The sequence below is a fragment of the Loxodonta africana genome, chromosome 4 (genome assembly GCF_030014295.1).
Source record: "Loxodonta africana isolate mLoxAfr1 chromosome 4, mLoxAfr1.hap2, whole genome shotgun sequence".
NCBI lineage: Eukaryota > Metazoa > Chordata > Mammalia > Proboscidea > Elephantidae > Loxodonta > Loxodonta africana.
This window is the reverse complement of record NC_087345.1, coordinates 155,774,306-155,790,189: the sequence shown is the minus strand read 5'-3', so window position 1 is coordinate 155,790,189 and position 15,884 is coordinate 155,774,306. Positions and strand designations below refer to the sequence as shown.

At 40.1% G+C, this 15,884-nt stretch overlaps 1 protein-coding gene across 2 annotated transcripts in view; it reads left to right on the top strand.

The window, feature by feature from the left end:
- ITGA8 (integrin subunit alpha 8) overlaps positions 1-15,884 on the top strand; it is a 228,174-nt gene that overhangs the window by 189,188 nt on the left and 23,102 nt on the right. For both annotated transcript variants that reach the window (XM_064284887.1, XM_064284886.1), the window contains one exon: positions 8,897-9,010. In XM_064284887.1, coding sequence (XP_064140957.1) covers positions 8,897-9,010 — 114 coding nt within the window. The remainder of the gene's footprint in view (positions 1-8,896; positions 9,011-15,884) is intronic.

The window sequence follows — 15,884 nt, the reverse complement described above, 5'->3', positions numbered from 1 at the left end:
GAGAAGATATCACTATGACCAAGGAAGAACAGCCAGGAGCCAGCATGTCTTTTGGACCGGGGATCCCCGCACTGAGAGGCTCCTGGACTCAGGAGACAGAGAGTGAGCTGTAACCCTGAAGACAGTGAGAAGAAGTGGCAGGAGAGACCTAGCACCAGAGACCCAGCAGCAGGAGACAGCACAGTGGGCTTCCCAGCCCATGTAGAGAGAAAGCTGAGTGCCTTTGTGTAGAGGCCTAGGGCCAAGGAGAGGCATGCCTATGAGCGCAGCTGGGAAGAGGCTGTCCTGATGGAAGAGCTGTATCCTTGAGTGTTCCTGAGCCTGAATTGTAACCTGTTACTTCCCTAATAAACCCTATAATTGTGAGTGTGGTCTGTGAATTCTGTGTGGCTATTACAATGACTTATCAAACCCAGTAGAGAGTGCTATGGGAGGGACAGTTGGTGTCAGAATTGGTAAAGAGGGCAGACAGAGGAGGCTTTTCTGGCCTCCGCCTCGTAGGAGTCAGCCTTGCACTGTTGATCTTAATTCTCCTTACCAATTGTGAAGTTAGAGGAGGCCAGACACTGCCCCCACGCCGTTTTTACACATAAATGTTAGGATTTACAACATCACAAAATAGAGTATAATTACATCAGATCACAAAATGGAGGACAACCACACACTACTGGGAATCATGGCCTAGCCAATTTGACACATATTTTGGAGGGACACGGTTCAATCCATGACACACCACCTTCTCCAGAATCATCCAACAAAACTAGCTAACTGGGGCCATTGTCTCCAGGGAGTTTACCAAAACAGCCTACTTCTGAGTCACCTCTTTTGCTTCCAGAGAGTGGGATTAGTGGTGCACAGTGTGTCGATAATGGAGTATAGGTAAACAGAAAGTCCTCACAAGTAACACAAACTGCAGAGCTTTGAGAATTCTTGCTCATGCTATAGGCACAAAATCCCAAATATCACAGGACCTAAATCTAGTACAAGAACAACCCCCAACCACCTGTATTTGGAAGCATTAAATAAAAACCTGACCTTACTAGAATTTATCCAGTATGCATTGTTGTTGTTAGGTGCTGTCAAGTCAGTTCCGACTCACAGCGACTGTTACGGATTGAACTAAAACCAAAAAACCCCAAAAAATGTGTGTCAACTTGTGTAGGCCATGATTCCTAGTATTGTGTAATTGACCACCATTTTGTCATCTGATGTGATTTTCCTATGTGCTGTAAATCCTACCTCTATGATGTTGATGAGGCAGGATTACAGGCAGTTATGTTAATGAGGCAGGATTCAGCCTACAAGATGAGGTTGTATTTTGAGTCAATCTCTTTTGAGGTAAAAAAGAGAGAAGCAAGCAGAGAGGCAGGGGGACCTCATACCACCAAGCAAGAAGAGGCAGGAGCGTGCTATTCCTTTGGACCCGGGGTCCCTGAACTGAGACGCTCCTAGTCCAGAGGAAGATTGATGACAAGGACCTTTGCCCATAGCTGACAGAGAGAAAGCCTTCCCCTAGAGCTGGCACCCTGAATTCAGACTTCTAGCTTCTTAGACTGTGATAGAATACATTTCTGTTTGTTAAAGCCATCCTCTTTTGGTAATTCTGTTATAGCAGCACTAGATGACTAAGACAGTGACCCTATATACAATAGAACAAAACAGTGCCCGGTCCTGTGCTATCCTCACAGTTGTTGTTACGCTTGAGCCCATTATAATACACATGACTATTAGCTTTGTTCTTACAGAATCCTGAGGTGCTTCTCAAAGACAGATATTATGGTCAAACTTTCCTCAGGTTATTCTGTGGTTTTTCATTTCATAAAAGTAAAATGTCTCAGTCCATTACTTTACATAATGTCCAATAAACTGATTTTTATTGAGCACTTATAATATGCCAGTGCTCAGAGCTTGAGACAAAAATAAATGTTAAGAGTGATAGAAAATTAAAGGCAGCTGTACTGAAAACTGCTTTGGGCTTTCCAAACTCAGAGTTGCCTCTAAAAAAAAAATTTTGGTACCATTTGTGAAGTTGAAATGTAAGAGCATTATTTTAATGATGGCCGTAGAAAGTTTGAGGTAAATCTCTCACATCCAGCTGGCCCCATTTTAGATTTTCTCAGTCTATTAGGAGCCTAAGTAGGACTTCTGAATTCCAGCAGTTCATTCTTGTTCTGTAGGGCTGTTAGTAAGCAATGGGAGTAAATTGCAGAGCACCAGGCCAGATTGTCCTCTGTATCTAGACAAGTCTATGAAGAGCTTAGGAATATAAACAGCCTATATACCCCATGCATAAGCCTTGGGCCATGGTTCAGTGTTCTCAGTGCACATTTGTAGACAATAATGATAAAAATAAATCTCATCTATATTTCCCTGCATAGGCAAGATGTTTGCTAGTATACAGCAGCCTAAGCTGTTAAGGAAACATGTTGCAAGACTTTTCATTATCTCAAAGGGCACTGCCTTTGTCATCCCAAAAATGAATCTTTAAAGAGAAATGCTATGCATGCTTATAATATAATGATCCGATATCACACATGTGTAAAACATGTAATGTGTGGCTTAGACATTTAGGTTAAGTTTTAAAACTGACAAGTGAATGTCTATTTTCTGTATAAGTTCCAATATTATAACCAGCTACCTCATTGTAATACAATTGCTTCACTCTGATGAGGTATGACATAGCCTTTGGTTCATTTATGTTAAGACATCCTGAATATGCACCCCTGGTTATGGACCTCTGATATACGTGACCCTGATGTCATATGAGTCAGGCACCACCCTGACAGATCCTTATCAGGTAAGACCAAAGAAACTAAATCACGTGAAAACCCCAGGCTTTTGCTCCTTTACCTCTTTAAAGTGTTGAAAAGCATGTTAAGCACTTAGGCAGGCAGGCTAAGGTGCACCTGACTCAAGCCATGGTATTCAATTGCCTCAGATCATATGCATGTGAAATCTGGACAACACATAAGGAAGACCAAAGAAGAATTCACGTCTTTGAATTATGGTGTGGTGAAGAATACTGAATATTCCATGGACTGCCGGGAGAGCAAACAAATCTGTCTCGGAAGAAGTACAGCCAGAAAGCTTCTTAGAAGCAAGGATGGCTAGACTTCGTCTCACGTATTTTAGACATGTTACCAGGCTCTCCTTGGAGATGGACATCATGCTTGGTAGAGAGTCAGCAAAAAATAGGAAGATCCTCAACAAGATACATTGACACAGTGGCTGCAACAATGGGCTCAAGTATACCAACAATTGTAAGGATCGCGCGGGACTGAGCAGTGTTTTATTCTATTGTACACAGGGTGGCTATGAGGTGGAACCGACTCTACCTAACAACAAAATAAACTCACTCCTTTTCCAAAAGCAAGTCAGAGGCAACTGTCTGTATGTTGGCCTGTCTCTTGAGCTCTCCAAAGTGCCAGTGCTGCCAGAGGCTCTGCCCAAAACAGCCTTGCCTCACCACTGCCAACCGTGAACCCTAGCACCAAGGGACCTCCATCAAGGACACACCACTGGTTATGTTTGCATCCTGAGACCTCTAGTTAAACATAAAAGCCTGAAGTCTAAAAGATTTGGACTCTAACCATTGGACAACACTGTAATTGTTTACCCTGATTCTTCTATCATACTTTAATGTCTTGTGGTCTGACCTGTGTGCCTTGCCATGACTGCCTTACAGTAAATTAAATGAGTTTATACATTAAAAAAAAAAATGGATAAAGCATGTTGTTGTTGTTAAGTGCCATCAAATCCATTCCAACTCATAGCGACCCTGTATGATAAAGTAGAACTGCCCTATGGGGTTTCCTAGGCTATAATCTTTATAAGAGCAGGTCTCCAGGTCTTTTCTCCAGTGGAGCCACTAGTAGGTTTGAACTGCCAATCTTTCAGTTAGTAGTCGAGCTCTTAACCACTGGGCCACTAAAGCTCCTGAGTAAAGCATAGCCCACAAGAAAAGTTCAAATTAGTGTGGGAGTACATTTAGAGTGAGTGGTACCATTCCTGTACATGGGTACAAGAAAACAGATTGTGAGGAGTCCATTTATTTCCACGCTGGGATCCAATGAGAAAATGAAACTTAATAGGTAAAATGTCATCAAAATGAATACTTTCTAGGAGCATAAATTTCATATACGGTTGTCCCTCAGTATCTGTTGAGGGAAAGGGTCCAGAACGACCCACACCCCCCACCACGAATACCAAAATGCTCAGATGCTCAAGTCCCTTATATAAAATGGCACAGTATTTGAGTATAACCTATGCACTTACTCCCATATGCTTTAAATCATCTCTGTTGTTGTTGTTAGGTGCTGTCGAGTTGGCTCCAACTCATAGCGACCCTATGCACAACAGAACGAAACGCTGCCTGGTCATGCACCATCCTTACAATCGTTGTTATGCTTGAGCTCATTGTTGCAGCCACTGTGTCAATCCAACTCGTTGAGGGCCTTCCTCTTTTCTGCTGACCCTGTACTCTGCCAAGCATGATGTCCTTCTGCAGGGACTTATCCTTCTTGACAACATGTCCAAAGTATGTAAGACGCAGTCTCGCCATCCTTGCCTCTAAGGAGCCTTCTGGCCGCACTTCCTCCAAGACAGATTTGTTCGTTCTTTTGGCAGTCCATATTCAACATTCAATATTCTTCGCCAACACCACAATTCAAAGGCGTCAGTTCTTCTTCAGTCTTGCTTATTCATTGTCCAGCTTTCACAGGCATATGATGTGATTGAAAATACCATGGCTTGGGTCAGGCGCACCTTAGTCTTCAGGGTGACATCTTTGCTCTTCAACACTTTGAAGAGGTCCTTTGCAGCAGATTTACCCAATGCAATAAGTCTTCTGATTGCTTGACTGCTGCTTCCACGGCTGTTGATTGTGGATCCAAGTAAAATGAAATCCTTGACAACTTTAATCTTTTCTCCGTTTATCACGATATTGCTCATTGGTCCAGTTGTGAGGATTTTTGTTTTCTTTATGTTGAGATGTAATCCATACTGAAGGCTGTGGTCTTTGATCTTCATTAGTAAGTGCTTCAAGTCCTCTTCACTTTCAGTAAGCAAGGTTGTGTCATCTGCATAACGCAGGTTGTTAATGAGCCTTCCTCCAATCCTGATGCCCTGTTCTTCTTCATATAGCCCAGCTTCTTGTATTATTTGTTCAGCATACAGATTAAATAGGTATGGTGAAAGAATACAGCCCTGACGCACACCTTTCCTGACTTTAAACCACTCAGTATCCCCTTGTTCTGTCCGAACAACTGCCTCTTGGTCCATGTAAAGGTTCCTCATGAACACAATTTAGTGTTCTGGAATTCCCATTCTTCACAATGTTATCCATAGTTCATGATCCACACAGTCGAATGCCTTTGCATAGTCAGTAAAACACAGGTAAACATCCTTCTGGTTTTCTCTGCTTTCAGCCAGGATCCATCTGACATCAGCAATGATATCCCTGGTTCCACTTCCTCTTCTGAAACCAGCCTGAATTTCTGGCAGTTCCCTGTCAATATACTGCTGCAGCCATTTTTGAATGATCATCAGCAAAATTTTGCTTGCATGTGATATTAATAATATTGTTCTATAATATCCACATTCGGTAGGACCACCTTTCTTGGGAATAGGCATAAATATGGATGTCTTCCAGTCAGTTGGCCAGGAAGCTGTCTTCCATATTTCTTGGCACAGACAAGTGAGCACCTCCAGCGCTGCATCTGTTTGTTGAAACATCTCAACTGATATTCCATCAATTCCTGGAGCCTTGTTTTTCACCAGTGCCTTCAGAGCAGCTTGGACATCTTCGTTCAGTACCATCGGTTCCTGATCATATGCCACCTCTTGAAATGGTTGAATATCAACTAATTTTTTTTGGTATAATGACTTTGTATATTCCTTCCATCCTCTTTTGATGCTTCCTGCATCATTTAATATTTTCCCCATGGAATCCTTCACTATTGCAACTCGAGGCTTGAATTTTTCCTTCAGTTCTTTCAGCTTGAGAAACACTGAACGTGTTCTTCCCTTTTGGTTTTCTTTCTCCGGCTCTTTGCACATGTCATTAGAATACTTTACTTTGTCTTCTCGAGAGGCCCTTTGAAATCTTCTGTTCAGTTCTTTTACTTCATCAATTCTTTTGCTTTAGCTGCTCGACGCTCAAGAGCAAGTTTCAGAGTCTCCTCTGACATCCATCTTGGTCTTTTCTTTCTTTCCTGTCTTTTCAGTGACCTCTTGCTTTCTTCATGGACGATGTCCTTGATGTCATTCCACAACTCATCTGGTCTTCGGTCATTAGTGTTCAGTCTGTAAAATCTATTCTTGACATGGTCTCTAAATTCAGGTGAGATATACTCAAGGCCATATTTTGGCTCTTGTGGACTTGCTCTGATTTTCTTCAGTTTCAGCTTGAACTTGCATATGAGCAATTGATGGTCCGTTCCACAGTCAGCCCCTGGCCTTGTTCTCACTGATGATACTGAGCTTTTCCATTGTCTCTTTCCACAGATGTAGTCAATTTGATTTCTGTGTGTTCCATCTAGCAAGGTCCATGTGTATAGTCGCCATTTATGTTGGTGAAAGAAGGTATTTGCAATGAAGAAGTCGTAAGTTTTGCAAAATTCTATCATTCAATCTCCGGTATTTCTTCTATCACCAAGGCCATATTTTCCAACTACTCATCCTTCTTCTTTGTTTCCAACTTCTGCATTCCAATCGCCAGTAATTATCAATGCATCTTGATTGCATGTTCGATCAATTTCAGACTGCAGCAGCCGATAAAAATCTTCTCTTTCTTCATCTTTGGCCCTAGTGGTTGGTGCATAAATTTGAATAATAGTCATATTAACTGGTCTTCCTTGTAGGTGTATGGATATTATCCTATCACTGACAGCGCTGTACTTCAGGATAGATCTTGGAACGTTCTTTTTGATGATGAATGCAACACCATTCCTCTTCAAGTTGTCATTCCCAGCTTAGTAGACTATACGATTGTCCGATTCAAAATGGCTAATGCCAGTCCATTTCAGCTCACTAATGCCTAGGATTATGCATTCCCTTTCATTTTCAATGATTTCCAATTTACCTAGATTCATACTTCGTACATTCCGGGTTCTGATTACTAGTGGATGTTTGCAGCTGTTTCTTCTCATTTTGAGTCATGCCACATCAGCAAATGAAGGTCCCAAAAGCTTTACTCTATCCACATCATTAAGGTCGACTCTACTTTGAGGAGGCAGTTCTTCCCCAGTCATCTTTTGAGTGCCTTCCAACCTGGGGGGTCATCTTCCAGCACTATATCAGACAATGTTCCACTGCTATTCATAAGGCTTTCACTGGCTAATGCTTTTCAGATGTAGACTGCCAGGTCCTTCTTCCTAGTCTTAGTCTGGAAGCTCTGCTGAAACCTGTCCTCCATGGGTGACTCTGCTAGTATCTGAATACCGGTGGCATAGCTTCCAGCATCACAGCATCACAGCAACACACAAGCCCCCACAGTACAACAAACTGACAGACATGTGGGAAGAAAGAGAGAGAGAAATCATCTCTAGATTATTTATAATACCTAATACAATGTAAATGCTATGTAAATAGTTGTTACACTATACTGTTTAGGGAATAATGACAAGGAAGAAAAAGTCTTTTTTTTTTCCCCTAGTATTTTCCATTCGTGGTTGGTTGAATTCGCGGATGTAGAACCTGGGGACACAAAGGCCGGACTGTATTAAAGGTTACCCATTATAACCTGGGGAATCCTGGGAGTTGGGTAAAATATAGCCTAGTGAATCCAACTTGCAGAAAGGCCTGCTTTGCAACAAGGAAGTAATACAGACAGAGAGAAGAATTTTATGGAGCAAATGCTTATGCCCTGGTCGGTAACATTGAGTCTTTGAGATGGCAGACTCACAGGGCTTTCTCTGCAGCCCTTTCCAGACTTGCTTAGTCCAGGGTCAGTTGTTGAGAATGTGTCTAAGAAATGTCTTCCTGAGTCCGAAAAAAATGGAAGAGAGCAATTCAATGGCTGCCTACAGGAAGATTGCTTTAAAGTCCTTAGACAGTCTAAGAGCTTAAATCCTATGTTGTATTTTATGTTCCATTTTATCTCTATATTACCACAAAAGTTCCTCCATCATTACTACTGAACCCTGGTTTTTCTTAGTTCTTTCTAAATATATTTGTGGTTTTTTGTTTCGTTTTGTTTTGTTTTCTAAGGTAAGAATTATGCTTTTAGTTGTATGTAAGGAACAAAAAAAATAGAAGATTTTGTAACAATGGGCATATCTAGTCATTTTTTTTTTTAATCCTCTAAAATTCTTTGAAAGAATTTCACCATTGCCATCCTGAACCTTCCTAGCTCTACAGTGGCTGTTTCCAGGAAAGTGTTCTTTATATTTAACCCTAATCATAATTATGTCTTAGAAGCTTTAGTAACACATATGACATAAGTGATCTATTACTGTAACAGCTTGTTTGGAGGTTCTAGCTGTTGCTGTGCCCTCACTTGAATAACTCCTTCTCTAGCTGAAAAAAAGGGAAGTTCGTGGAGCCCCGAGAATGGGTGGAAAGTTTAGGACACTTAGCCCAGCAGTTTAGTCAGATTGTTCCTGGTAATCAGTGGGATAATTGGCATCATAGCCAGATGGCACTTATATTCAAATTTTCTAAACAAAATTTATATCCTTCCATTATGAAAAAAGGACATAAACATTTTTCCATCAGTATTTAAGCAGACGACTGTTTGTCTCCATTTTAACAATGCTTCACATTTGTTCTTTATTAAAATTTTTAACTTAATGATTAGGAAATGACTTCTGAGGAAATAAAACATAAGTAAACTTACTTCCATGTTGGCACTCTACCAGAGTTTAAAGATGCTGATTTACTGCTCTTGCTTTTACAGAATTGTACAAATATTAAGTGCTTACAAATCTCCTGTGTGGTGGGACGATTGGAAGGAGGAGAAAGCGCAGTCCTGAAAATCAGATCACGGTTATGGGCCCAAACATTCCTCCAGGTAATAAACACACAAACACGTACACACCGTTCACGTGGAACCTCTTCTCAAAAGCTCAGCAGAAGAGTGTTTTTCTTTAAGAAAAAATTTTTCATGGAAGTTTCTGTGGAAGAGTTTCACTAAGATCAGCTGGTCAACTTTCCCATTAGCTGATGACAGTTAAAATATTCTGAGAACCTGAGACCTTCAGACAGTAACTTATTCAAACAACTCTCTTCAGTTCACCACTTTATATCAGTCCTTGGTATAGTTGTTGGGTGCCATCAAGTCCATTCCAACTCATAGCAACCCCATGTGACAGAGTAGAACTGCCCCAGAGGGTTTTCTATGCTGTAATCTTTACAGAAGTAGATCATGAGGTCTTTCTTCTGCAGAGCAACTGGGTGGGCTCAAACCACCAACCTTTTAGCAACCAAGTACTTAACCATTGCACCATTTCCTCGGGGGTATAGTAGGTCTTCAGGAAATATTAGTTAATGAAAGGATGAATGCAAGCATAAGGAGTACAAGAACACAATTCCAGCTATATGCACAGAAAAATAAAAATAGAAATCCATTGAGAAGGGAAAAGGGGTATTATCCTAGAAAATTATTCTTGTAAGATGGTCCAACCAGGCTTCCAAGAAGGACAGCCTGCCAGTAAGTTCTAGGTACGTGTGATGTATAGATTGCTCACTGTTTAGGCTTATCTGTGCTCGACGTCCCTTCACTGCCATGGACAAGTCCAGTAATGTGTACATTTTAAAAGTTTAAATGTCTCCTGATGTTAAGAAAATGAAAATTTCCCTTTTCAAAGAACTGCTTATTTAAATGATACTATTGTGTTTTGACCTTATTAAGGATTTTTTTTTTTTTTTTAGTTAGAAAAATAAATTAAAACTCATACCAAGCCTGTGCATTCTTGCTCATATTTTACTACCAAAAAAAAAAAAATTGTTTGGTTCATTTTGCTGTACCAAATTAAATGGTTAAATCCTTTTGAAATTAGTTAATAAATATAGAAGTATATAGCTCTAGATTTTCATGTTTTCCATGACTTAAAATACTCTTACTATCTCACCAATTTCATTTAATTTTATTTCTACAATTAAAAAGATGAAAATTAAAGTTATTTTTTGAAGAATTGTTGAGAAGATTTTTTTTTTTTTTCATCTCAGGCAGAGTTTCTCATCCTCAGCACTACTGATGTTTTGAGCCCGACAATTCTTTGTGAGGGGCTGTCCTGTGCACTGTAAGATGTTTAGCGACGTTCCTGGCCTCTGCCTACTAGACCTAGTCATGATAACCTCCCTCCCAGCTGTGGCCATCAAAAATGTCTCCAGGCATTGCCAAATGTCCCCTAGAGGGCAAAATTGCAACTTGTTGAGAACCACTCACGTAAGGATAGGTTCAGCACCCTTTTTCCTTGATACTTTTTTTTTAAGTCAAAGTATTATTTATTCTTTCACTCAGGAAATATTTATGGAGCACCTACTATGCCGGGAGGGAGCTAGGGATGCTTCTTTAGATAGGCTGGTCAGAAAAGAGGCTTCTAAGGAAGTTATATGGAGCTGAGACCTGAGCCCACAAGAAGCCCTACAGGCAGAGTTCCAGCAGAGCAAAGGAGGCCAACAGTTTTGGCACTTTCAAGGAATAGAAGAAAATCAGTGTGTTTTTATTGCCATAGATAATGCAAAGAAATGTCAGGAAGTAATATACCATGAAATGGAGCTTAGATTTTATTCAAGTATGATGGAAAGCCATGAAGGAAATTAATCTAGGAAGTGATGTGATGATGATTCTGTTTTAGGAAAAACAAGAGTAAGAATGAGTAAATAAATTAAGGCATAGTCTAACACTAGAATATTACACAGCAGTCAAAATGAGTGAATTATTCACACATTAATATGGATGAATCTCAGGGACATAATGTTGAATTAAAAGGTGACTCAAGTTTGATTCCATTTATATAAGTAGGCAAAACTCAACAATATATTGATAAAACTTGACAAAAGAAAGGTAAAAAAAGCAAAAGATTCAGGAAGGTAGTAACCCCTCAGAGCAAAAGCCATTCAGGGAGATGTATAGAAAACATTTAAGTGTGCTAGTAATGTTTTGGGGCCCTAGTGGCACAGTGGCTAGGTGTTTGGCTACTAACCAAAAGGTTGGCAGTTCAAATCCCCCAGCAGCTCCTTGGAAACCCTATGGGACAGTAAAGTCAGAGATGCATATACAGATGTTCATCTTGGTTTTTTTCCCTATCGCCATGTGATATAAATGATAATTTATGCTTACTCAATATTCAATAAAACCACTTTTATTTATTTATATTTTTATTGTGCTTTAAGTTTCAATTCAAGTCAGTCTCTCATACAAAATTCATATACACTTTGCTACGTACCCGTAGTCACTCTCTGCCTAATGAGACAGCACAGTCCTTCTCTCCACCCTGTATTCCCATACCCATTCAGCCAACTTCTGTCCTCACCTGCTGTCTCACCTCCACTCCAGACAGGAGCTGCCCGCATAGTCTCATGTGTCTACTTGAGCCAAGAAGCTCACTCCTAACCAGTATCATTTTCTATCTTATAGTCCAGTCCAATCCGTGTCTGAAGAATTGGCTTCGGGAATGGTTCCAGTCTTGGGCTAACGGAAGGTCTGGGGACCATGACGTCTGGGGTCCTTCTAGTCTCAGTCAGACCATTAAGTCTGGTCTTTTTACGAGAATTTGAGGTCTGCATCCCGCTGCTCTCCTGCTCCATCAGGGATTCTCTGTTGTGTTTCCTGTCAGTGCAGTCATTGGTTATAGCCGGGCACCATCTAGTTCTTCTGGTCTCAGGCTGATGTAGTCTCTGATTTATGTGGCCCTTTCTGTCTGCTGGGCTCATAATTACCTTGCGTCTTTGGTGTTCTTCATTTTCCTTTGCTCTTGGTGGGTTGAGACCAATTGATGCATCTTAGATGGCTACTTGCTAGCGTTTAAGACCTCAGACACCACTCACCAAAGTGGATTGCAGAATGTTTTCTTAATAGATTTTATTATGCCAATTAACCTACATGTTCCCTGAAACTATGGTCCCCAGATCCCCGACCCTGCTACTCTGGCCTTCAAAGCATTCGGTTTATTCAGAAAACTGCTTTTGGTTTAGTCCAGTTGTGCTTACCTCTCCTCTATTGTGTGTTGTCTTTCCCTTCACCTAAAATAGTTCTTGTCTACTATCTAATTAGTGAATACCTCTCTCCCTCCTTCCCTTCCCACCCTCGTAGCCATCAAAGAATATTTTCTTCTGTGTTTAAACTATTTCTTGAGTTCTTATAATAGTGGTCTCATACAATATTTGTCCTTTTGCAACTGACTAATTTCACTCAGCATAATGTCTTCCAGATTCCTCCATGTTATGAAAGGTTTCACAGATTCATCATTGTTCTTTATCGATGCAGAGTATTCTACTGTGTGAATATACCATAACTTATTTATCCATTCGTCCATTGATGGGCACCTTGGTTGCTTCCATCTTTTTGCTATTGTAAGCTGTGCTACAGTGAACATGGGTGTGCATATATCTGTTTGTGTAAAGGCTCTTATTTCTCTAGGATATATTCCAAGGTGTCAGGATTGCTGGGTTGTATGCTAGTTCTATTTCTAGCTTTTCAAGGAAGCATCAAATTGATTTCCGAAGCGGTTGTGCCATTTTACATTCCCACCAGCAGCATATAAGCATTCTAGTCTCTCCATAACCTCTCCAACATTTATTATTTTGTGTTTTTTGGATTAATGCCAGCCTTGTTGGAGTGAGATGGTATCTCATTGTAGTTTTGACCTGCATTTCTCTAATGGCTAATGATCATGAACATTTCCTCATGTATCTGTTAGCTGTCCTAATGTCTTCTTTGGTGAAGTGCCTGTTCATATCCTTTGCCCATTTTTTAGTTAGGTTATTTGTCTTTTTGCTGTTGAGTTTTTACAGTATCATGTAGATTTTAGAGATCAGATGCTGATCGGAAATGTCATAACTAAAACTTTTTCCCAGTCTGTAAATAATCTTTTTACTCTTTTGATGAAGTCTTTGCATGAGCATAGGTGTTTGATTTTTAGTAGCTCCCAGTTATTTAGTGTCTCTTCTGGTGTTTGTGCATTTTTAGTAATGTAATAAAACGACTTTTAAAAGGGCAATACCGGAAGGAGGGAGACAGTTTGGAAGCTACTTTGGTAGTCCAGAGAGAAACGATGGTGAATTAAACTGAGGTTGAACAGTAGAGCAGGTAAGACAAGGCATGGTTCAGGATTTATCCTAGAGGAAAACTCCATTGTATTTGCTGAATTTGGTGTGAGAGAGTGAAGGGAAGGGAGGCATCAAGTATGCCTCCTAGATTTTTGGCCTACAACTTGTGAGGAAGACTTGGGGAAGCACGGTTTTAGGAGAAGAAGCCAAGAGTTCTGTTTTGGACACTGTATTTGTTATCTATTGTTCCATAGCAAATTTCCCCAAAAATTAGCTGCTGAAAACAATAAACATGTATTATCTCACTGTATGGTTGAGGAATCTGGCTGCAGCTTAGCTGGGTGATTCTGTTTCAACATCTCCCATAGGGTTATAGTCGAAATGTCAGTTGTGACATGACCGGGGCTGGAGAACCTGTTTACCAGGTGGCTCAAGCATATGTGTGACAAGTTAGTGCTTGTTGTGGGCAAGAGGGCTCAGCTCCTCCCCATCTGGACCTCTCCATAGGGCTGTATGAGTGTCCTTCTAACATGGCGGCTGGCTGGCTTCCCCCAGAAAAAGTGATCCAAAAGAGAGCAAGGCTTTCATGTCTTTTGCAACTTAGCCTTACAAGTCACATTCTGTCATTCCATGATATCCTATCATTCACACAGATCAGCCCTATCCATATAGGAGGGACCCACACAAGAGCTGAAGACCAGGGGGCAAGAACTACTGGGGGCCATCTTAGAGGCTGGCTATCACAGATACGTTAACTGATTCTTTAATGGCGTACTTTTCAGTGAAAGTTATCTCAAAGCATAAACTCTAAATCTGGTTTTTCTCTAATCAAATGAACATTAGAAGTAAGTTATATTATTTTAATCAACAGTCTTACATCCCCACTGACAAAGGCCTATTCCATTTGCCACAGTAATATAATAATTTCAGTCTACTGAATATGCTTCTTAAAATACTTCACTAGCCATAGTAATATGGGGGAAGCAATTAATTAGAACTTAAGTGGTTTCTGTTATAACTCTATTTCCTTTCTGTTCACTGCAAGTTTTATTTGTTTGTTTTATTGTTTGCTTTTGTTTTGTTTCGTTTTTTCATCTACTCTCAGTCATATCACTGAGATCTCAGGAAAATTTTTGAGCCAGAACAAAATCAGAGTAGATGGTCCTACAGTTTGGGTAAATATTGGTGAAAGTTTTATGCGAACATATGGGTGAGCAATGTTTTGAATTTCATGTGCACATATTCATATATATGAAATCTAGCCATTGGCAAAATTATGTGCAAAAAACTAAGTGCAGACATTAAACTCAAGTACTAAGAGCACTGGCCCTGATTTAAATCTGTTTTCTCTGCATTCAGTATAAAGCCTGGGTTAGTACCTGGTCAGGTGGCAGGAGCTCCTGGTTCCATTCCTGCTTGGCTGTTATCAAGGTGCTTAACTTTGATGGCACTGTTTCTTCATTTGTGAAATGAAGGGATGGGACTAAAGGCCCCTTTCAACCCTAGAAATCCACTGATTCTATGGGCAGCTCAAATGGAGCCTCTTCTAACAAATTATTTATGATATTCATTCTACTTAGCTTAAGTCAGCAATAACTCTATATACTTTATTAATAGCCTGCTTTCATATTGTGTTGACACTTTGGTTGACTTTGAGCAGACCACGTCTAAATGGTTCTCTAAATTTAAGAAATAGCCATCCAGCCTTTCCAAAGAGGGCTATCTGTTTGCAAATAGCCAGGTTTCTTTTAAGCAATTACCCTATGGCGAGACACCACAATAAATGCTTTCTGTATGAGTTACTCATTTAATTCTTACGGCGATCCTATGGGAGGTGTACTATTATTATCAACTGCATTTATGGGTGAGTAAACTGAGATTAAGTGGTCTGCCCATGGTCACATAGCTATAAGAAGTGACTGGAGCTCTTGTTTTATGTATATTACTATATTACACTAGTGAAATAATGATTGCTGTACTATAAGGAGCCCTGGTGGCATAAACAGTTAAGTCCTCAGCTGCTAACTGAAAGGTTGGTGGTTTCAACCCACATAGAAGCTTCATGGGAGAAAGACCTGGCAATCTGCTTCTGTAAAGATTATAGCCAAGAAAACCCTCTGGAGCAGTTCTACTCTGGAATACCTAGGGTTGCCATGAGTCGGGATCAGTTCAACACCAATGGGTTTGATTTTATACTATAATTACTGCCTGCTACAGATTTTTTACCATCATTACTATACTACACTGTCAAACTGCAATCTCTGTGTTATCGATTACTATACCATAATCACTATATAGCCATTTTTAAAAGACCACATAGGCTTTATAACGTCTGCAGAGATACATAAATTGCATACTATGCTATTTCAGATTCCAGTGAAGAAAATGTAATCAGAATTGCACTGCCCAATACAGTAGTAATAGCTACATGGGCTAGTGGAGATAGAGAAGATACTGGACAGTGCAGATAATAGAGGATTTTCATCATTGCAGAAAATTCAGTTGAACACTGCTCTAGAACATAGATTTCCTTCAAAATTCCAGGAATAGATCTTTTAGTTAATTATCATATCTATGAATATCGACCTGGATTGTGTTTTATTACTAGATTTATGAAATTCATTGGATCTCTTCATAAAGTAAGATACAGGCCCCCTTTTGCTCTATTGCAG